Below are 24,060 nucleotides of genomic sequence, written 5' to 3' on the forward strand. Positions count from 1 at the left end.
TTGAACACAAAACATATTTAACAAACGCGAAATTATGTTTGTTGCTGTTGTTGTAAATTTTTGTTTAAAAAAATGTCACGACTAATTAAAATAAACTGAAGTAAAGAGGTTGAATACGATTTAATTTTCAACTATGGAAATTTACCACAAAAAAGTATCCGGATGCCTTTAACTAGCCTAACTTGTATGTGATTAATTAAATATGTATCTATTGGTTATATATCCATGATATTTATGGTAAAAAACGATTCAAAATGACGTTTATGTTCAGTGGGCCTAACACGAATATTTGTGACAATCATCATCGTATCGTGATCGAGAAAATTTGTATTGACATTTGTGCGGCTACTACTATCGGTCGTAAAGTACACCAAAAAATTCATACTAACTTTATCATAATTAATGAAGACGATACAAAGGCAATTGTCACATATATTCCTGCTAGGTACACAAATCTATCCTATCATGAAATTTCCCTGCCGTAACAAGTATGAAAAAAAAGGGATGACAAAATGTTTCATCCAAATGATTGTGAAAACCAGTATAGATTTATTAAAATAATATATACAAAATTAACATAATCGATGAAATCAAACATCATGTAAAAATTCTTCATAAAGAAACAATTTCAGAATCATGTTTTGTACAATTTCTAATATTTACTTTGCTTAGAACTAACAATGCTTGAACAAACTTTTGACAAAATTAACCACGTTAATATGAGTATCAAATCGGCATCGCCTCGTTTAACGTCAAAGTTTAAAACTCATTTTAACATCTAGATTATAGATAAAAAATTATTTACATAATTTAAAATCTGTGTTTATCTAAATCACCCCTGTATCCATTTTAATATCAATTATTTCTTAAATTATACATTAGACCATAAACTAAGTTGGGGCTTTTTCTATATGATCGTTCAAATTGTTTTTGGTCAATCGTGTTCTGTTTAATAAGAAATCTAAATCATTTGATATTTTACTTAACATTTTATTTGTTTCAGGAGAATCGTACGCTATATTCCACTGTTTATTTACTTGATCGATATCTGATTTCACTTTAGGTTCGTCACTCACTACGTCCATGGACGGCAGAGATATGCTCGAAGTGAATTCTTGATTCTTATTCTTTTTTAAACAGCTCTTAATTGGAGGTGATGGTATCCTGGAGACATCGGGATTTGATTGTACACATATTGAGCAAGATTCTTTTGATGTATCGAATCTTTTTTCATACGGTTCGAAGTCTACGGAGCAACCGAGGAGTGGTACAGGAGATTCTCTAGGTGGGGGACTATTAACAACTCCCAGTTCGAGACAAACTCGCGCTATATAGTCTCTCTGAGGTGGTGATTGCGGTATAAGATCACATACCGCATGCGTCGTGGTTATATGCCGTGTTTCATACCGATGCGGTGTCAGTACTGAGTCTTTAAATTCTACACAACGCACTATGTCTGCTCGACTGTCCGGTGTAGATTGTCGTCTGTAAACAAAATTGATATCAAATGTTTTGCCTAAAAAGCTGCTAAAAAATTATATGCGTATAGTACAAAAAACAAATTAAAAGAAATCTTTATTGTTCAATTAAAGTTTAAAATATTTTTGAGTTGAAGTTTCGACTTCAAATATAAACTTAAGCTACTTTCAAATATTTTCAAGGTTGAAATTATTAAGTAATACCAACCAGCTCACTTATTCAGATATACTTATATTGTTAAGTTATTGTTATATTATGGGGCAATCGATAGAGTTGTGCGATAAAATATCCTTCGAAAAAGGATTTACATAACGACATAATAGTCATGTACAGTCGCCTTCTTTCGCGGTATCCCAGTTTCCTTAAACTTCGCTTCCTTCTTACCAATGACAATAAGAGCGTTATGGAAGTTTTAATAATGCTGAACTAACTACTGTTAACATTAACAGTTTTTTTCCGAGAACACATTTACAAGTGTCATCTTATTGTCTTATTTCTAATTTTCATTTTAAACAATAAACGTTGAAACAAATATCGTGTTACAGATGGAACACCTAAAGTGTAAGTTACTGTACTATTGCAAAATCAAGTTAGTGTCCAAAAACCAGTCTCGATGCGATTAGTCTGTAAGTCATATAAAATTCTAAACATAAATCAGCAATTTTAGCTATTAAAAGATTTTAGTTAATAAAGGTGACCCAACACCAGGGTAAAGCAGTAATCCTGTGTACAAATATTTTTACCTTCAATATATTACCTATGCATTCCCGCGGGACTCTCCAAGCCGGGCGCGCGCCAGTAGGAGGCGACGGGGGATACAGGTGAGGATGTCGACTCCAGAATACCGACACCGCCGCGACTCTCCACCTCGCCGCCTTGCTTAATGTATACTACAATTGTTTTTATTATTTAATATCTAGAAAAGAGTTTTGAACTTTCGAAGACGAGTCATAAAAACATTAAAAAATCCAGATCAATAAAAAGAAAACGTTATAGAAATTACTACTACTATGCGTTATATTTTACAAATCCCTTTAATCTAGAACTTACATGATTTTTATACATTAACCCTTGATTTTTGAGACCTAAATCTCGGCATAAAACATAATATCGTCACCCCTGTTATTAACCTCGACAAACCAGATATAACAATATGTGTTCGGCGATTTTGGTGTGAGAAATCCATGGTAAATCTATAAGTTAGTAAATTTGAGATTACTGACAGCTGAGTGAAGTGTCACCAGCGCGCGATTCCTCCCAGTCGCGGTGCGAGGGCAGCGACAACACTCGCTTGGCCGATTGCAGGCACTCGTCGTCATGTATCACGTAGCACACCAGCATGGCCACACCCTATGGTATCAAAGCACAAACGTATTACGAATAACTTTAACATAACCACACCCTAACTGTAGGTTCCCAATAATGAAAAACCTGTATATAAGTCAAGTTCCATCTCCATCATTCTTTTCGACTAAAATAAGCAATGTTTTACATAAAAATATTTCACTTATGTACAAATATTGTACTCGTTATTAACTATAGTAACAGTTAAGAAACGTTTTTGAATAACTTAGTAAACCCGTGTCTTATTTAGTAAAAATCATTAAACGTAAATCTCGAACAAACATTTAACAAACGGAATATTGATTTAATCCAACACACTGAGAATGGCATTAGAATTTCAAACGCGCATTCTCTCTTATACTTCACGCAAACTACGCCTTGCTATATTTATTATAAAGATTCTTGTAAATCTTGTGAACAAGATTGTACGTAATAATTCAATTTTACTGGAAGACTCCAGTAATTTGTTGAAGCAGAGCTTTTGCATAACTGCAATAAATTATACAATGTTCCGGAATCAAATTCAACTCGTTCGCTTACATTCATCCAATAGTTCGGTCATCATCGTCATTCGATCGTTCATTAATTTGACTAATCTTCTAATATATAAAATTCTCGTGTCACAGTTTTCGTCACCGTACTCCTCCGAAACGGCTTGAAAGATTCTCAACAAATTTTGTGAGCATATTCAGTAGGTCTGAGAATCGACCAACATCTATTTTTCATTTTTTTTTAACTGCGCGCGGACGGAGTCGCGGGCGACAGCTAGTTACCTACTAAAAACCAACACAGTTATTAGAAAACAGCTACGCTCACGTACAAGTCAGATGTAGGTACCGACTATAACCGACTTTACGTAAGTGTAACTATTTTTAATCCTAATCCATTTATTTTACTTATTTATACATGATATATTTAAAAAAATAAAAAAAAAACAATAATGTAAAATTTATTTTATAAAATTGTGCACCACCGGCAGAGGAATTCCATGATTCAAGCAACTAGAACTGCAGAGAAAGGAACCTCCTCAGAATGCGCGCGGTTTCTAAAATAACTGCCTTTTGTATCGGACCCTTAACCCAACTTTTAAGAGAGAGTTTCTTAACAAGATTTTGGTCGAACATTTTCGCTATCAGTCCATTCACCGATACTACTATGGGAATAATGGGAGTCGTTTTCAAACGCCACATAGCGGTAACCTTGTTAGATTTGTCTTAAATATTTTTTTTAATATTGGGATGTCTCACGAATCTATAATTTATAATAAAATTAGAGTGTCAATAAGTATTCAATATAGAAAAAAAACTATTTCATACATATAATGTATTTGTAACGAAAAACCAAATTTTTAAAATTGCTGTCTGTCTGTACATCTGTCCGCAAGGCCACGTTTGTTCAGTGTAATGTCCGGAACTACTGGACCAATTTTGACGGGACTTAGACGAGAAGGTAGCTGATGCAAGCAGGCATATCATAGGCTACTTTTTACTACACTAACGAAGTCGCGGGGGCACTTGTTTTTAAATAAAGGTTTCATGATAAAGAAGGGAGTGACGCCTGAATTTTCAAATAATATCGATCAGAAGGACGAAAAATTGGTGCAAACCTGAACCTGTGTAAATGTAATGTAACCTGGTAGAGAACAATTTATTGTAAACTTACGTTAGCGAGTACCGCAGCAGAGAAGGCGGCGACCTGCGCGATGTGGTGTGTGCCCGGCTGCACGTAAAGCACACCCGTCGCCTGCGCCGCAGACGTCGTGAACAGCAGCGCCAGCGTGTGACGCACCACGCGACGACTAAATGAAACAAATTGCAATCTATAGTGAAGTTCAATCAGATAGATTCAAACAAGTAAGTTACTTCTAAAAATCATGTAAAATCAATAACTTACCGATCTTTAAGATATGTTCTTCGTTCTGCTGGTATTTTATGCGTTATAGTCCTCAATCGTAACGATACACATAAAGCTAGAGTAAAACACAGTATTGCTAGCAGAATGCAGCCCGCCGCGCACACAAGTTGCGCTGCCGAGCCTATTTGCAGCGGCGCCCCGCCCCACAGCCGCGCTGTCAGCCACGCGAGCGTGCATACACCTGACAACAAAAGTTCTATTTACTCAATATGTGATTTTTATTATAAAATAGTTAACTAGCTAATTATTTGTGCTCAAATTAAAAACTGATATAGTTTGTAAAATAATTAACACATTTAATGAAGAGAAATTACGCAGGAAAGTCTTCTTAAGCATCAACGTATACATTTTGTAAATACACTTCACCTTGACAAATATATTTCGTCAAAATAGCTTATATGGAACAAGAACCAGTCATAAAATATATGATAAAATATGCAGCTCACACAATTCCGATACTGGTAAGGTAACATATTGACACAAATTTCATCAAGGTCTTTTATCGTTTACAGTGTTTATTATTGCATATTTTAGCAAACTATGTAAGTTAACTTTTAAAACGTAGATATTACTTTATATTTTTAGTCTTTGAACTTGCACAGTGAAAAGATTTTTTCCAAATATATTGGTAACCAAATATCCAGTATAGTGCTTAGATAAAATATAAATGAAATTATCAAATTAGTAATGTTTTTACTTTACCTGCGACCAGGCCTACGGAGGGTGCGCGCTGACCTCTGCCAGCCAGCTCTGCTTGTAGTATAAGTGGTTGAGCGCAGAGCGCGGCGCAACCGGCGCACCAGCACGCCGCGCACACCCAGCCCAGCGCGCCCGGACACGCCTCCTCCTATAGTTACACAAGAACTGATGTATTGTTCACTATTAACTCAAAAACCGCCAAACAGGTGGAAATTGTTCAGCATATAACCTCATTTCGCACAAATGTTACCAACTACAGTATCGTCACCTGTCTAGTATCACACTCCAACAAGGTGAGTATCGCTGCGGAATGTGTGCCCGCTGTGGCAGCTTTCAGCAGCACCGGCAGTCGAGGCTTCCTGCCGGGCACCAGTGCTAGCAGCTGAAGAGCCGCTGCGGTCAGGCACATTGCTCCTCCCAGACCGACCGTCACCTTGACCACGCCCCGTAGATCCTTTTCAACATCAGTCTGGTAGGACAATTATTTATATTGATTGAAAACACGGATTCAGTTTTTCAAATTTTGCAAAATGAAAACGTTTCACAACATTTTATAACCTGCTTGCTGTTTCACATTTAGCTAACCGATTATTTAGCTTGAAGCTAGTGGAAAATTGTAAGATGAAATATTTATATGGTAAGATTATTTTCACCCTAAATATTTAAATAATGAGGTCTCTATTGGAAGCCATAGTTTAATTACTAATTACATATGTGTTGGTTTAGTGACTCACCAGTTTGGATCTAGCTATAGTGAAGAGCGCATATGTACCGAAACCTCGACATCGACACGACACGAACGTTGATTCTGGAATACGAACTTCACACGCCTTGATATTCCACGCTCGAGGTTCTGATGGTGTTCGTAAACCGCACGCCAATTTTGATGCTAGTTTGATCGGGAGAGCAGAATATTACCGAAAAATTAGTCAAGTTAAATTACTTACGTTATTAAGTTAAGTTAATGGGTTATGTAACGTTTATTTGGGAGGTAACACAATTAAAAAGGGATTGAAGATTGAAATGATCGGTGATACATGGATGTTGAAGACGCAAATGTTGATGGTAAGGTTGAAAGTAAAATACTAAAGTGCATAATTAATATAGAGCGTTAAGCAAACCCTAACCGTGTACATGTAAATATAGTAACTTATTTCTTACCTATTGCACTATAGTTTTTTGAATGTGTAAATAATAAGGAAACTGAATGCTGCAAAGATTGATCCACGCCTCCGTAAGCAGAGACTTGTATTTGCTGCGATGCAGGAATATATTCCAGTTCACGTCCATTTCTTGAAAATGAGTGGCTGGAACATCGGTTAAATACATATTGGAACGTTAATCAAGGAAAAGCTTTGATTTTCTGGATAGTTTTTTTTTTATTTTGAATTCGCAAAATAGTTTTACTATACAAAATATATTATAGCAGCCCAAAGCTATGGCCAATTCCACGGTATTCAAAAAAAACACAAAACCTTGTAACTTCACATACAATGTATTTTAATATAATTTACCACTTCGTTGAATTTATTTTATGACAAGAACTAAGTAAAGTACTCGTAGATATTTATGAATTGTTTTTTCGCAATGGCCATTTGTAAAATTAGTTATGTTTAACTAAACGTTTTAAAACATTTTTACTACATATAAATAAATATTATTTCTTATTTTATTTCAATTTTAATGACTACGACTCAACAACGATGAGTTTGGTAGTAAAAAATATTGTGAGATTATTTTAGACTGATTTATAATTTTATTATTTGTAACTTACTTAAGCTCAATTGATCTTCTTAGAGAAGGTAGTCTGGAACTTAAGTCATTATATTGCACCAATACCACCGAAGCGTTCCCAGCCCGGGCTATTAACTCAACACCGGCAGATGTAAGGATCCATTCGTGACCAGATGTGGGTGCAAAATTGAAGTGGGCGGCATTATCGTCTCTTACAGATTTAGTTTGTACTGTAAATTCTTGATTTATAATATCCAAATTCTCTTTCATCCCAGCAGTTTCGACTACTGCGTTTTGTAGCTCGTAAATTTTCTAAAAACAAAGTCATCATCACTTCTACATTTGGATTTACGAAGCCATTTAGAATAATCTTTATCACTTTATTTTTCCATTCCCTCAAAGACAATGAATAAAACTGAAATAAGATCTCAGAACTCAGGTAAAAATAATAAACCTTTGCAATTAACATTTATTAAGGGAGTGGCTTCAACTCGTAGACTAAACTTTAATTACATTAACATTAAGAAAACGAACATTCTGGAAATTTTATAAAGATAATAAAATTTTAACGACTTTACTTAGTGTCTTTTCTCTAAATATATTCTTTGCTCATAAACGAGATTAAATTGTTGTTCAACAATGTATCAGTAATGTTTTAATTAAATTTCAAGACAATTATAGTAAAACAAGATCGAGGATATCCAAAATACTCTTCTTAGAAACCCTAATTACTCACCTCTTCATCTAGAAATGCGTCAGGATGTTTCAGCAGGGTATCATAAATCTTTAGCAAATGTTCTGTACTTTCGACTCTGTCTCTTGGACTACCAGCTGCAGAGAGTAAGTACTGGACCATATTCCGGGAATGACGCAGCGGTATCGCACCTTCACCAGGATGAGCTGGTAAAGAACGAAGTATGGCGCCGTACTGATGTGCAATATCTGACACGTTGGACCAAGAGTAACCGTAGGAGACACGTGTAAACTGAAATATACAGAGAACTTTACTAATTGTTATGCAACTATTGAAGTGAATGGAACATTTTATGAAGCATACAGTAAAATAAATTTCATTTATACACAAAAAGGAACAAAATTATCACCAATCGAAATACAATTTCAATGTACCTGCTCATAAATATCTCGCAATGAATCAGCTATACAACCAGAAAAATCTGGTAGCATCCATTTCACTCCATGTTGTGTTGTTTTCGGCTCACAGAATCTAGAAAGAGTAATAATAACTTTATAATACATATTTATCTGCTAAGAGCCAAAAGTTTTGTTCATAATTGTACCTTGTAGATTCTCCAGTATGTCCAGGTGGGCACGTCGCGGTAGCATGAGCCCCTGGTGCAGTCTTCGGCCAGCGAAGTCCGTGCGATGCTTCAGAATGACAAGCTTCATCCTTCTCTCCAAGGGCCCACATCGTAACACCTTTCGAATTAGTTCCCGCTACTGATGAGACTTGGCAGCGAAACTCGCTAGATTTCTGTGTAGATTTCAAACTACATAGATGAAAAACATTTTGGACACAAAACCAGGTAAAAATAAAAACTATTTCGTTTAGTTTTTAATAACAATTCTATTTAATTTTTAAATAAAAACTACTCAATAATTTAATTGATCTTACTTGAACATTATATAATTTTAACACGCTTCCAGCAGGATATAAGTCTTCCCAGACTTCTCTTCCAGGAGCAAGTTTTAAGAGGGTCCGCTCTCTAGCCCAACTGAATCCAAGGGCACCGTGTATTCTGCCAGCACCGGCCAAGCATGTTATGCTTACGTTATCACCCTGTATAAAAAAGTGTTTTGTCGTAAATTTTGTTAAGCTTCAGAAAGTTGGCAAATTAGCAAATTGTAATCATTCACACATTTAAGATGAGAGTCTTACAGATTTCAACAAGTCAAGACAGGTGACGGTAATAAAAAAATATTTCATATACTCAGACTACAGAGGATCTCAAAGTATTAAATTTGTCTTTTTTGACCAGATAGGTGAATTATTGTACTGTCTTTTATGTATTCTTTAACTCTTACCTTATTGACCGTTAAAGCAGAAGGTACGAGACGTATATCAGGTGGACGTAGAACTAACAGTCGCAAAGCTCTGCAGCGCCGTCTGCCCGCGTCATCAGCTGAACATGACCATCGTCCGCTATCGAGAGTTCGAGCTTCTGATACCCCGAGAACTGACATCCGTCTTCCCAGCGCGTCTTCTGCTACCGTACGTGTCCATATGTCTCTAAATGAAATGTTTTTTTTTTTTATCAACTTCTTGAAATAAAATCAAAGGTTTTGCATCAGACTGGACTTCGCAAGGTAATTTTTACCTCATTTTATATTTGATTATAATAACTTGATTATAATAAAACATCATTTTATAAAATGTTATAATAAAGTCATGACACATGTAATTACGAGTATACCGAGGAGAAACGGCTTGCATTGCCTGAGGCAAGACATGGCATGAATAAAGAATGTTTATTTCCCGGGGTAAAGTACGCGTGCAATGGGATGCGAATCGAGATTTCGAAGTATGTAGAAAATGTAACGATATTTACTGGATTTTTATAAGTCTGTTACATAACTAGCAATTGTCCATCGAACTGTTGTCTGAAGAACGATTATTTGATGAAGAGGTGAATAATTATTTCTTAACCAATAACGATTGCATGATTAACGGAGGAGGGGAGGCATAGAATGGGGAAATTTCCTATTTCTGTGCGTCCTCTCCCTCATCAATTAAGGCCACGCATCTGTAATTGCAGATGTCCATGGGCAGCGGTCGCTTCGTTATTTCGGCGAATTCAAATATCCGCACGCTGGTTTGCAACCTTATAATATAAAAGAATATACACCTTTTGTTCTAAAAGCACTGCCTGATGGCTAGGTGAAATCCAGAGATCAATAAACCAGATAATTCAGACATTATTTTTAATCTATCCAAGTTTACTATGGAATTTAGTTTAAAGTCTATATAGTCTGTGTCATTCTTCTACGTTACTTCTTATTATAAGAAAGTTATAATAGACCTAGATAGAAACTAGTTGACAACTTTAGAGAGGGACCTGATTTCTAGTACTTTATAAACGGTCATCAAGTGAAGAGTGGAGCAAGGCCGTGGCTTCTGACCTCGAGCGACGTGTTAACTTTGCTAATTAATTGGATAAAAACGCGACAAATTTAACACTTTATTTTATTTCGGTAAACATATCGTTTAGTTGCCTATTTTTGTTTTGTATTTTCACGGAATTACTTGAACTGTCAATTTTTTCTTATTTCCTAAACCTGAACAAACAATCTGGATTTTAATTAGATTTTTAGTAACCTATTATAATATATATAATAAGTGTTCATTGTCAATCTTTCTTCATTATCTTTTTAAGGTATCCTATCAATTCTAATAGTTAGTTAAATATAATAAATAAACATACCTAGTCGTTCCGTTAAAGTTGATCTTCACACCATCTTTGTACCAAGTGAAGTTAATGTCGGGTGAACCGTAAGCCATGCAGCTGAGAATGAACTCGGAGCCTTCCCAAACCTCTGGACGTTGGTTAACTATTAATGCCTACAATACAACATTACTATTAGTATCTACCTTTATCCAAATAGTAAAATTCCTAAACTAAAAAAATACCTAATGAATATATCTATATGATTTGGCTTTAAAAACTAACATAATAAATCATAAAAGCGAATATATTAAAACTTTAAATGGTATTTCGCTACGGAAGATTAATAGCAGAACTGATCACAGGTATCCGTGGAAGCTGTCCGTGTACGGTGGCCTTTTTTTGCCTTCACATTACGTGCCGATAATTTAATAAAAACCAATATTTACACACATGGAGACTGAGCGCAGGTTGCATATCGAAGTGTAGTGTCGCTGGTAGTAATCGGAGGCGGTCGGTACGAGCACGCGTTGCCGCCAGGCGAGACAGCGCGGCTCGCAGCGCGCCTGCCTCTCGCCGCGCGCTCCAAACGCGCAACCACACTGATCGACCACCGTTCGTGTCCACATCACTATACAAGAACCGACCAAACCGACCGATTAATTAATAATAGACCTACTTTCCATTAATCAGAAACATGCGTGGAGTAGTCCTTTGTAGGTGAGATGCGTAACCGCGAATGCTATGCAAAATGAGGGCTCAACTTAGTAGAAAAAGGCATTATCCAAGTAGTTCATATGTTACTACAATAGAAAGACAAACCAGAGTATAAAGGTAAAAAAGACTTTACCTTTCTATCAGGTCGACATTTAAAAGATACAAGAAAAGTAAAGAAAGGTAACTTACCTAACATTTAATATTTCAATCTCATCATCTAAGGTTATATTCGATGCCTTTAAATAACTGGTAACCTAAAATAAAAATTATAAGACATAACACAAATATTTCGAATTTATTATAAAATATCACAACATGACAAAAATCGTACAGTCAACTGTTAATATGTAACCATTTCAACTGATTCCATTTTTTTGATAGTATAAGGTGGCAAACGAGCAAGCGGCTAGAACTTGCGACATGATAGCTGCCCGTAAACATCCGCATTTGCAGATGTATTGCCTACCTATATTAGAAAGAGTACAGTGTACCTTACACGCACAGAAAGAGGATATTTCACCCATCACTTCACACACAAACTAGGCCTCAGAACGCACACTCAACAGATAAGAGGAGGACGAGGTAAAAGGATTATCAAAGTAATCATTTATGCAAAAGAGTATTAAGTATAATAAAAAAATAACATTAATAAGTCATACCTGTCTACTAATTTCTTGCGTTATATTACTGCTTCCTTGATCTACAACCTGCAATCTTGTTTCGAACCTCGCTGACGCTAGAAATGAATAAGCCTGGAGCTGTATTAATCAAGCCTATTCAAATAATAATTGAAACATTTCAATTGATATTTAAAAATATTATTTTTACATTTCAATACTTACTGAAGTCGTTTTCTCTTGGATTACAATCGCAACCTTTTTTTTTCGTACAACCCTCGTAACATTCTTCTATTCCACATTCTAAAAGAAAAGAAACTTTGAGAAAGATAATTTTTAAAGTCGCCTAAAATAATCTAATAGAATACTTTCTTCAGATCCGAGATGTGATGCCATCCGCTATTTTTTTTTTAGCTGTTATTAATTTTGTGTTCCAATATTTTTTTTATTTGTATTAGTAAATAATTTACTATTTCATTGGTATGTCATGAATAAATTGTGACTTCACGTAGTCAAGTCATTAAGGTCGTCTTAACTTCCATTCCATTTGACGAGCCTTTTGTTTAACTGCAGAGTTTCCAAGAATAAGGGTCTTCTTTTCGTTACATTTATGACTTAAATTAGTTGCAGATTCCAACAAAACAAACTAATATTCAAACCCATTCCAAAAGAATGTAAATGATGTTATCATTTTGATGCTTTTACACGTGGAACGGTCAATTCGCTAATTTAGCGAATTCATATGGCAGTAAAGAGCGTCGGTGGCTCAGGGGTTGAGCACTTGACTTGCAATCTGCAGGTCCTGGGTTCGAATCCCGCCATGTACCAATGTGTTTTTCGATTTTCGATTTACATATGTACATTTATCCGACGTTCTTACGGTGAAGGAAAACATCGTGATGCAACCTGCACATATCCGAGAAGAAATTCAATGATATATGTGAAGTCAACCAACCCGCTCTTGGCCAGCGTGGTTGACTACGGCCTAGTCACCCCTAACTTGGGGTAGGCTCCAAGCCCCTCGGTGGGGACGTATAGTGAGCTGATGATGATATGGCAGTTTACTCATTTGTCAGGGTGTTTTCCACTAAGCCGATCCATCGGAGCGTCGATCGACCCAATCATGCTATACCAAAAGACAAGTTACTATGTATTGATACCTGGTGCGGCAATTTTGGACTCGCAGAGATCACCCGTGTAGCCGTGTGCGCAGATGCAGCTCACAGCCGCAGGGCCCATCTGTCTGCATAGCATCGGATTTTAAGGAAATGTAAAATTAAATTTTACTATTTAGAAACCTGAGTTTTTTTATGATTAATATGTTTACATGCATAATATATCTTAGATGAAGCTAGTCAATAATAATAATAAGTAGATAGCAGAAGAAAAAAGTAAATTGTGAAATATTTTACCTGCAGGTTCCACCATTTTTGCACATATTAGATGTTTTCGGACACAATGGACCCACGCCACAGTCGACTCCTGAGTACCCCTCGAAACACGAGCAGAAGAATTCCCTACAATAATAAAACAGAGACTTGGTAAAGTTTCATAACATGTTTGTTTCTCTACTGTACAGAGTATTTCCACTGCTGCAACAAATACAGTCAAACTTGGATAAGCGAAACAGCCTCCATAAGTGAGAATCATGGTCCGGCACCAAATTGAGCGACCTCAATAAGCAAGAAAAATATCGCCGTTCCATGGACAGTAAGCCCAGTGGAAGCTCGCCTAAAAGTTTTACTTACTTATAATCATGTCTGGCATAGCAATGTCCTAAGAGTCGACATTCGATAGCGCTGCAAGACGGTGGTCCTGGCGGCTCCTGAGGTTTCTGTACGACGTATGTCACATTGAAGCCGAAGACAGAGAGTAGACCGAGCGCTCTCAATTGTGTTCCTTCTAACCTATCTAATGTTAATTCCACTACAAGGACGGGGCTTTGGACCTTAAAAGAAATATTATGATACAATAACAATTTAGAACAGAAACATTTGGTATCAGACAATATAATGAATGTTAATGATACAACAAACTCCAAAATCTGCAGAAATTGACTATTTAGAAGATGAAATGATTTAGAAAACTAGAATAAATTTAATAATGTCTAACTTAATTATTACAATTTATTACAAAGCGTGTTTTGTTGACATGTCTGACGTAATGGAAAGTAAATTTTACTATATTCTATAAGATTTGAAATTTAAATTAAAGGTAACATGTATTGAAACAAATATTTTTCCACGACTATTGTGGCCGGATATAGTTCAATTGAATTGCAAAACTATTAGGAATAAATACGCCATTTTTTCAGTTTATGAAATCAGATATGGCTGAAGCGTTTTTATGGCATGTCATGTATTGTCTTGGATCCCTTTTTAGCAGACTTAAAAAAGATCATCAATTCGACTGTATTGTTCACTGTTTTAATTTTTAAAATACCAACTGCCGTAACTTTAAAGAGAAGTTTGAAAAAAGAAGACATTTTATCGCTTTGATCTACAAAACCAAACATACAACTCAAATCTGTCAAAATATTAGACACATTTCGCATTTATCGGAGCAAAAGTAATTATTTACAAAAAGGTCGGCAACGTTGACTTTGGATCGTTAAACTTCACAGTTCCCGGAACCTTGAATGTTGCAAAGTTAAATTCAAGAATTAGGTATAAAATTGACTTCATAGCATTGAACGTACCGAGAAAAAATGAAAATATAAATCTTAAATAACAACATTAAAAGACATTAAATCATGGTATGGTCTTCTCTGAAATTAAATAAGCCCAGAAAAAGTTTTAATCCCTTACCTGCAACCATTTTATCTTAGTGATGTTCTCTTCAGTAACTGTCAAAGCTCTTCGTTCACCAAGCTTATATGATTCATCATAGTACATATACTCAGTGAACGTGAGTCCACTAGTGGTGTACTGTTGTGTAAAATATATTGATATCGTGCCATTGACCACATCATGTTCAATAATCCATCGACATTTGATCGGCACTGGAAATGGATTCGGGAAATTGGGGGTCTGTATTGTACCTACGTGACCCCTCAAATAACCACCACATGGCTGTGGACCTTGATGCTCTCTATTCTCTTGGGTGTACACGTAGTCGAATGCGATTGTTACAAGTGTAATGCTTAGTAAATTACGCATTATCGACCTGCAACAAAGTAAAATATTAGCATATTGTAATAGTGTGATGGTCCTATCGACCCATAAGACGCTATTGAATCAAAGACACTTCAACGCATGGTATTTTTTTATATGTTTAACTTAACAAAAGGCACAAAAATATAATTTGTGCCATCCACCCCGTCTATCATTACATTAATATAACAATGATGACTATACTTTGATGTAGTTGATTCATGAATATGAATATGCATAATAAAGTCATAAGAGCCATAAAATCACGATAAATTAGAAAAAGTTATTCCTGAACTTTTCTTAATATATTTTCACTTTCTTGACTTTTATCATAACAATGAAGTTCTAGCCACAAAGTAACCTTTTGGCCGCGGGGTTTATGATTTTTTTTTTTGTTATTAACTTTAATTTTAACTCATTCAGCATGTACGTCGAGTTCAAAGTAAATTTATTTTATAATTTCATATTCTTACTAAAAGGTACCTCAGTTTTGAAAGCATGAACATTCAGCTTGTTTGTAATTCACGGAAGCTTAAATCTACGTTGAAAAATGGGGATAAAAATCTGTTCACTGGAGTCCGTTAAATATAAATTTTTTAAAAGCATTTCATGAAATTAAATCTTTCATAAATAAAAAATTAACGTAAAGGATGAAAACAAAATTGTTCTTTGTTTCTGTGTCAGTGGTAGAATGTTTAATACGTGAGTTTTATATTACAAAAATTCTTTCCATCTAAAGATATCCAAATATCTGTCTTTTATTACTGTTTTGTTGGTGTTGTCCTATCTATTGATACATGATACATATGTATTAGGGTGGGTCAAAAAAATCAACTATTTTTTTTTTACAATTAATACGGAAAAATGGGTTACTAGGCACCTTAAAAAAATTCTCACCAAATATGAACTCTTAATTTTAATAGGAAGATCCTCCGCGTCGCAGTTTTTCATTTTTTTCTCAGTCCAATAGAAAAAAATTCATTCCTCATCATTAATTGGTCGTACAGAAAAATTTTTTTAAAGAATTTTGTAGGAAATTTAATGCTCTACAAAAAAGGTATCTTATGTTTTTTCCGTAAACCTCACCATTTCACTAATATTGAAGATTTAAGATTGATTATTTTAAGTCAAATGTCACTTTTGTTTATGAATTTTATAACTCGACAAGAAATGGCTATTATTGAATGCGCAATAGAAATTTTTGTAGCAAATTAACTGCTCTATAAAAATGGTATCATATGTTTTGGCGATTAAATTAAGCGTTCAAAAGATATTCATCATCCAACTTTCATGTATACCGATTTTAAGAGTTTTTGATTAAATAATCGAAAAATTCAATTTAATCTATCAGTTTTGAGAAAATTTACACGAAAAAATTTTTTTTTTATCAACTGAGAAACTTCAAAATGTTTTTCAAGCTTTTTTTTATGTGTAAGTATTTTTATCTACATTTAAAAAAATAAATTGTACATTATTTATCGCTTAGTTAATCATTTATCAATAAAAAAAGCAAAGTTTTCATTATAAATATATTATGATTTCAGTTTTAGAGAAAAAAATGTCCAATTAGTTATAAGAAAGTTTTTTATTTCAATTTTCAACTGAGCTATTTATTTTCAAACAATTTTTTGTTGCAAGTAGGGTAGTTTTTTCGATGCTCTTTCACAACTTGCAATAAAAATTGAAATTGCTCTTCGTCTTTCGTTAAGCATTGGTTATATTCACTTACTAATGCGACACCTCGCTCTGCCACATCATTAACAACTTTCAATTGTGCGAAAATTCTTTATTTTCATTATAACTCTCATCAGTAGACCATAAATCAATATTTTTGTCAAGAAAATCATACGGCAGATCAAAGATCTCAAAAAGTTTTAATGACTTCTTAGAAACAAAGTCACTTATATTTTTTTGCAGAATTAAATGTAAATTTTTTCTATCAATAATAAATCTTCTTGCTTTAGAATCTGTACCTTCGCGAGTCTATATTTTTTTTTTCGATTATTTGATCAAAAACTCTTAAAATCGGTATACATGAAAGTTTGATGATGAATATCTTTTGAACGCTTAATTTAATCGCCAAAACATATGATACCATTTTTATAGAGCAGTTAATTTGCTACAAAAATTTCTATTGCGCATTCAAAAATAGCCATTTCTTGTCGAGTTATAAAATTCATAAACAAAAGTGACATTTGACTTAAAATAATCAATCTTAAATCTTCAATATTAGTGAAATGGTGAGGTTTACGGAAAAAACATAAGATACCTTTTTTGTAGAGCATTAAATTTCCTACAAAATTCTTAAAAAAAAAATTCTGTACGACCAATTAATGATGAGGAATGAATTTTTTTCTATTGGACTGAGAAAAAAATGAAAAACTGCGACGCGGAGGATCTTCCTATTAAAATTAAGAGTTCATATTTGGTGAGAATTTTTTTAAGGTGCCTAGTAACCCATTTTTCCGTATTAATTGTAAAAAAAAAAATAGTTGATTTTTTTGACCCACCCTAATATGTATGTATGTCTGCCGAAACATTTGTGTAATTGCAACAACGTTGTTATTGTCATGTTTCGATGTATGTAAGCATGGTTTTGTATTCAAACGAAGCTTTATAAAAAGTCAACACATTGAATGCCGGAAATGCTTGCAAATTTATCGTTAAATTATAAAACAACCGCATGCGGCTCACCAATAGATTATTAAAACAATATCAGATATATTTACACACATTTTATAAATAAACCAAAATACTATTATTCGTATATCAGTTAGTTTATGTATGCGAATGAAGGTAAAAAGGGTAAGTTTACGTTATTGTACGGTTATGAATACTAATAATTTTCATTTATTCTATTGAGAGGAAGAGGTTTTCCTGGGTATTATATAAGTGTATGCCGCATTTACGACTGAGAAAAACGCTAAGTTAATAAAATAAACTATTATTTACAAAATAACCTGGTAAACTATCAAATTTTTAGTCAACTTTTATGTATTTGACAAATCAAGTGGATAGTTAGGAGCTCTGCTTAACGTTCACAAACTAATTAACAACGGCTACACTCAACACACACTACTACTACTACACACACACACTCTGTGCGTCCCCTTCTCCGTTGATTAAAGTTAGGCAACGCATCTGCATTTGCGGATGTCTATGGGCAACGGTCGCCTCGCTATTGCGGCGAATCCTGGTGGCCGTTTGCTCGTTTGCCACCTTTTGATGTACAAAAAAAAACTCAAATATAATCATGAACACGCCGGTGCCCTTATACGTTAGTGTAGGCTGTTATAAGTTTATAATAATATTTCGTGAAAGTTTAAACAATGTTATTGTTTTTGTTTATATTTATTTACGACTTGCTTTCACCCGCGACTCCGTCCGCGCGGAATTTAAAAAGAAACATTTAGTAGTTACGTGTTCTAGTTCTTCCAGACTATGATCTACCTCTATGCCAAATTTCATCAAGATCCGTTGAGCCGTTCTGGAGATACCTTCAAACAAACATCCATCCATCCATTCGCATTTATAATATTAGTAAGATGATGCTGTTTTACGGGCACTTAAAATACTGATATTAATACAAAATTAGGTGTTCCGATATGCGATCTATAAAAAAAGACATTTCGAACTCAATTCATTTTAACAGTGCCTCTTTAGTGCTCAATTCAGGGTATATAACCTCTTGAAAACGTTGTGTTAATGTTAAAAAATAAAATGAGATCGGTCTTATTTCGCTTAAAAGATTGAATCATAAACCAGTTAATTGAACGAAGCGCATCGTACAATGACCGCGATCGAAAACACAGTGTACTCAAGGTCAGATTATTTAATCAGAAGCATGATGGTGAACTTTTTGTAACAACGAGCCATTTTTTTAATAAAGACATACACGTGCCATCAAATCATAGAAGTTTATTACTATTTGTGATTATTAGGACCATTCCATAGCGAAGGGAGAACTCGCGTTTACTCCGCATAATACCTACATATAATTCCTACTTCACGTTTTTTAGTGTGTGTATGTTCCCAAAATATTGTATCTAGCGCCATTTGTTCGCCATCCCTGATCTATCTAATATACGCACTATGGGCTACGATTGCCGAAACACCAGCAAAAAAATCTATATTGTTACCTTTGTTTTCTACAACTTGAATGGAATGACTACATTTTTGTACATTTGTTTCGGTAGTAGTTACGGTTCTGGGGTCTGTGAACCCGTGTTCGCGAACTCAACTTTAATTATTAGAAAAACGGCATCAGTATTTCTTAACTATGCTTCGTTTCGTAGATTACTCTACTATGCCTTATCATAGAACTATGTAACAAAATTAGGCTTAATAACCAGCAGTGAAAGGTTTGAACATAAGGTAAAACATATTGTCATTCTTGTTGAAAGATACAATAAGTTTATGATACAATATGTATTTCGATAGTGCAAATGCACAGATAACATTATCATTATAATCTAGTGGTCACCCGCGTCTTCATCAACGCAGGAAAAAAGATAGTAGCCAATAATATTCCTGCATCAGGTAATTTGCAGTCAAAGTCCTGCCGTTCCGGAGATTACTTGGAACATACTTGGCCACACAGAAATTTAATTTTTTTTTTTTATGAGTCACATTTTTTTTTCAATATCACACACGGACATTCCAATTTTTTATATGTATAGATAGATATAAGTAAGGTAGTAAACACGATGTCATACGACCCGCATCGATGGGGCCACCCACTTTTCTGTTCGCAAAAACATTTGTTAGTCATCAAAAAATAAAACATTGGTCTTTTTCGACGTAGTTTGAAAAGTTTTTTTTTAAAATAGAACAATTTAAATTGACCCCATTAAACTCGCGACCTCAATGTCAACACTGTGGTATCACTACGGAAATTAACAGCTCTATGTAATATAATACAGTTAATACATTATTTTTTTAATTAACTATTACTGTGTTTATTTTATATGAATTTGTGGTTTGATCTTTCAAAAGAATTGTCACAATTAAATCGTCAAATAGTATAAGCCGACCGTTTGTAATTTGCCATGAAAAATCTTATGGATTTGACAAATTGCATATCGATTAATTTCATTAACAAATTGACATGTGATGTTGCGGCGATTTGTAGAGGTGATATTACATTGATAGTTGCACTGCTCACCTACTGAGGGTAGGCTTCGAGCCCTTCATCATTAACAATGAAGTGTCACCTTCACAAAGTGTGATGATGTAATCCCGGCCGATATCGGCCACGGCGACTGTCTTTAACTCCGGTTTTGACGTTGATGTGCTCGCATGTGGCTTATGTAGCCAATTTTGTTTATAAAAATCCTCGTACATTGCGGACATGAGAGCACACCGTTCACGTAATTAAAGTTCACAAAGTGTATAAATATTTATACTGATACTCAAAATATGACACGACATTTTGCGAATGATTTTATTTGAGATGTAATTTACCGTCTATTTACGATTTGTCGGGGCAAATTACCAAAGGGCGGAGTACATAATTTGCCTGTGATAACTGCATACCATCAATAACAACATAACAAAAATATCAGTTTATAATGCGTGCCTGCCAAGGAGCAAAGACTTAAGGAAAGTATAAAAAAAGGAAAATACTTGGTCATGTGGCTTCGTGATTTATTTATGCTTGACAATGTATACTGAAGGAAAACAATATATAATGTAGTCAATTAAGATGCAGTCGTTTAATGTAAAATGTTTACGGTTTTAAATATTTTAAACAAGGTGCAGCAAAGAAGGACTCCGTCCACATTTGTTTCTAACTTTCCTTGTTAAAATATTTGTGAAATAATTTCGCATACATTTTGAGGTTATATACATTGAATACGATATAGTAAAGGAAGGTTATGTTTTTTTCCTTGATGGAAAAAATATATAACAATTGCCAATGTTCGCAAAATTTCACAATGAAGTTGAGTTGTGAGTTGATGGTTCAAACAAAGAATACAATAATCACGTGTACAACGTTAGCATTACAATGATTCTCTGGTGAATTACGACAAAATTGCCATCCCTGTCATTCTCTTTGAGAAAAACAGAGATGGAACGTTATTTGAAATTGTAAACACATGTATAGACTTGTGTGCACTTGCACACTAACATATCGACCGCCGCATCGAGTTTACTACGGTAATTATATTAGGCAAAAATAGCAACTGTGAAAACAAAATTCTGTTGTCGGCTCGGTCGCATCGTCTGTGAATAGTAGCGAACACTACAATAAAATGACGCTCGAACAAAAAACGAAATTTGGAACGTATAACAGAAAACGAAATAAATTACCGAAAATCCTTTTGATTATTTAAGGTATTTTAATTAACCCTTTTTTAAACAATTTTCTTAAAATTTAATTCATCTAATGCAATAAAAATGGAGAAACCTGAAACGTTTAGATCTTAATCGGTCCACTTTTGTATACTGTCCCACACAAAATCGTTAACATGATGTTTTAATCGCTTGCAAAGATCCTCTGGTAGACAGCGGTTATGTTAGTTGATATTTCTTTTAGAATAATTAATGAAGGTATAAAGCGAGGTATTACAGAAAAGAAAAGTAAAGATATAAAACTTATGATAGTACGTTTGAAGTGTACATATTATTTCTTATTTTAGCCCATAGAATATCTCGACTCCCTTGCACCGCATACGAACTAACAAACTGGTTTGGTTGAGGTTAAAAATTCCACACTTAAGGGCCGTATCCGTTCAACGCAAAAACAACTCATTTTGTATTCAGTGAGAATCGATGACATTCTATCGTATTTTACTTATTTATGTAAATAAAATGTACATAAAATAAATTCTCATTTTTATTTACTTTATCTTAGAAAGAGATTGAAATGAAATAAGAAAACTCTATTTCTACTTCACAAAAGTGTTAGAAAACATTATTTATTAATGATGACAGCCCTTGAAAGAAAACCAATCGAATGGCATCGCATTCGCCAAAATCAGCGAGCGTATCACCATCTCAAAGGCCGGCAACGCATCTGCGATTCCTCTGGTATTGCAGATGTCCACGGGCGTCGATGAACACCTTAGTGTTCTCGAAGCTCGTTTGCCCCCTTCTCTTATAAAAAAAATCAGTTCTGCCGTTTAGACTACAAGATGGAATCGATATATGTATTTATAAACCCAGAAATCGACTCTTCTAATAAATCTTATTGTTTTACCGGTTAAGAGCTTCCTAATAGTTAGCTGTCGTGTCAGAAACATGTCGCAACAGCTGCTCTGCCGCTTAATCTGGAATTATTAGCCAATCTGTTTAAACTAGTGGTCGCGCAATATTAGAAATTCACATTCAAAGTTGTTTAATTTTTGATTAAAAAAAGCTTTATGCACTTCTTGTTCACAATAACTTTAACTGTTCAATTACACGTTTAATTGTTCGCGCAATTTCCTTAAAAAGGGTTACAGAATGTTCGCTCTACGTATTAATATAATAATAGATACTAAGTTACGAAACACATTAAACTATATTCATGATCTTGTTTTGCCTTTGAATTGTCATTGAAGTTCAAAATCACGGCTTTATAATATTGTTTTGCCATTATCCTTAAAGCTGGCTGGCTAGCAATTAACAGAGTATTTTTCCAGCCATGAAAAGAAATTCCAAATCTTCTATACTAAAAACGCATTCAAAGAATCTAGCTTCGGTTTACATTAAACCGAGTCTTAGATAAGATGCAAATGATTTGTGGATTTGGTATATATTAAAGAGACGGGTCTCGTAATTGCTTCGTTCCTTTGAAACTGATTTCTATCTTTAGATCTTAGCGAAGGTCTTGAAGCGATAATGTAAGGACGGAAGACCATTTTTAATAAAATGGTTATGTGTTTGCTCTTAAGAAATAAACAAAACCCGAGAAACAAATAGTAATAATCATACAAATAAAAATTAAGTAGAAATCTTACTAATGTTTAGATGAATGTTTGTTAGAAGGTATCTCCAGATCGGCTAAAGGAATCTCAATGAAATTTGTCGTAGATGTAAACGCGTAGTTTGAAATTTAGGTCGCAGGCGACAGCTAGTTAAAAGTAAATTTTACATAAGATATAAATTATAATTTCTGCCCGTTTTTCAATAAATAAAATCGGCTAACGTCTTTGACAATTATGTTGCCAGATGCATAAATATTACGCAATCTGACAATGGAATTGGTTCAGACAACAGATGGCACGACATTAGTTATAGGTGTATAAGTGCATAACAATTGAATATTACTCTTCTCAGTAAAGTCAAGGTGAATAACTGTCTCTTTCTAACGTGATTTGCGAGAGTAAGAGGGACTATATTATTAAGATGAATAATACACCAGACGTAAACAAGTATGACGCATGGTGCAGCCATTGCCCTTCGCAACCATATTAGAAGTACCACGACGTACATTCGCGTGAGGACGTATGCAACGCAACTGAGAGGTATCCCTATATTGTTTATATATGAGATTTTGGCGTACAGTAAACAACTAAAAGCATATAACACCTGTACATTCATATAATTATAATCGTGATGAGAATACATGAGAAACATGTTTTTACCCGACTGAGTCAGTTGGCTAATGTTTTTATGTATGTCAAATTCCATTGTGACCTTCCATAGCGTAAATGTGTCAACCAACCCGCATTGGGCCAGCGTGGTTGACTATGGCCTAATCACCCCTAACTTGGGGTAGGCTCCGAGCCCCTCGGTGGGGACGTATAGTGAGCTGATGATGATGATAGCGTAAATGATTGGATTCGTATACTTTCCCTGCGTGTCATTGGTGTATAATCCCGCAGTGTGTTTTTTTAAATAACAAATAGTGTTATTAATTTCATTTATATTGCACTTCTCGTTTTTATCCATGTAAAGATATTAATTAGTGGGCATTAGTAAAAAAAAATGAATACATCACGTTGTTTGTATAGCAAATCAATAAATTAATTCGAACAATTCCTTCGATGAACCTCGTGAACAATACAAATTGCGTCA

General features: G+C 34.5%; 1 protein-coding gene across 4 annotated transcripts in view; it reads right to left on the bottom strand.

The window, feature by feature from the left end:
- Window positions 1-643: 643 nt before the first annotated feature.
- Window positions 644-24,060, bottom strand: part of LOC106721671 — an 80,526-nt gene continuing 57,109 nt past the window's right edge. For 3 of the 4 annotated variants that reach the window (XM_014516688.2, XM_045681758.1, XM_045681759.1), the window contains 24 exons: window positions 14,713-15,070; window positions 13,654-13,853; window positions 13,318-13,422; window positions 13,066-13,148; window positions 12,131-12,208; window positions 11,948-12,024; window positions 11,478-11,542; window positions 11,025-11,202; window positions 10,611-10,747; window positions 9,214-9,418; window positions 8,804-8,968; window positions 8,469-8,662; window positions 8,299-8,395; window positions 7,907-8,155; window positions 7,211-7,482; window positions 6,598-6,743; window positions 6,171-6,325; window positions 5,705-5,905; window positions 5,440-5,584; window positions 4,717-4,918; window positions 4,486-4,621; window positions 2,703-2,829; window positions 2,237-2,369; window positions 644-1,485 (listed from right to left, as the gene is read on the bottom strand). In XM_014516688.2, the coding sequence (XP_014372174.2) occupies window positions 891-1,485; window positions 2,237-2,369; window positions 2,703-2,829; window positions 4,486-4,621; window positions 4,717-4,918; window positions 5,440-5,584; window positions 5,705-5,905; window positions 6,171-6,325; window positions 6,598-6,743; window positions 7,211-7,482; window positions 7,907-8,155; window positions 8,299-8,395; window positions 8,469-8,662; window positions 8,804-8,968; window positions 9,214-9,418; window positions 10,611-10,747; window positions 11,025-11,202; window positions 11,478-11,542; window positions 11,948-12,024; window positions 12,131-12,208; window positions 13,066-13,148; window positions 13,318-13,422; window positions 13,654-13,853; window positions 14,713-15,070 (4,303 nt within the window). In that variant the 3' untranslated portion in view covers window positions 644-890. Of the gene's footprint in view, window positions 1,486-2,222; window positions 2,370-2,702; window positions 2,830-4,485; window positions 4,622-4,716; window positions 4,919-5,439; window positions 5,585-5,704; window positions 5,906-6,170; window positions 6,326-6,597; window positions 6,744-7,210; window positions 7,483-7,906; window positions 8,156-8,298; window positions 8,396-8,468; window positions 8,663-8,803; window positions 8,969-9,213; window positions 9,419-10,610; window positions 10,748-11,024; window positions 11,203-11,477; window positions 11,543-11,947; window positions 12,025-12,130; window positions 12,209-13,065; window positions 13,149-13,317; window positions 13,423-13,653; window positions 13,854-14,712; window positions 15,071-24,060 lie in introns of all 4 variants that reach the window. The other variant, XM_045681760.1, reaches the window with a different exon arrangement.

The sequence above is a fragment of the Papilio machaon genome, chromosome 17 (assembly GCF_912999745.1).
Source record: "Papilio machaon chromosome 17, ilPapMach1.1, whole genome shotgun sequence".
NCBI lineage: Eukaryota > Metazoa > Arthropoda > Insecta > Lepidoptera > Papilionidae > Papilio > Papilio machaon.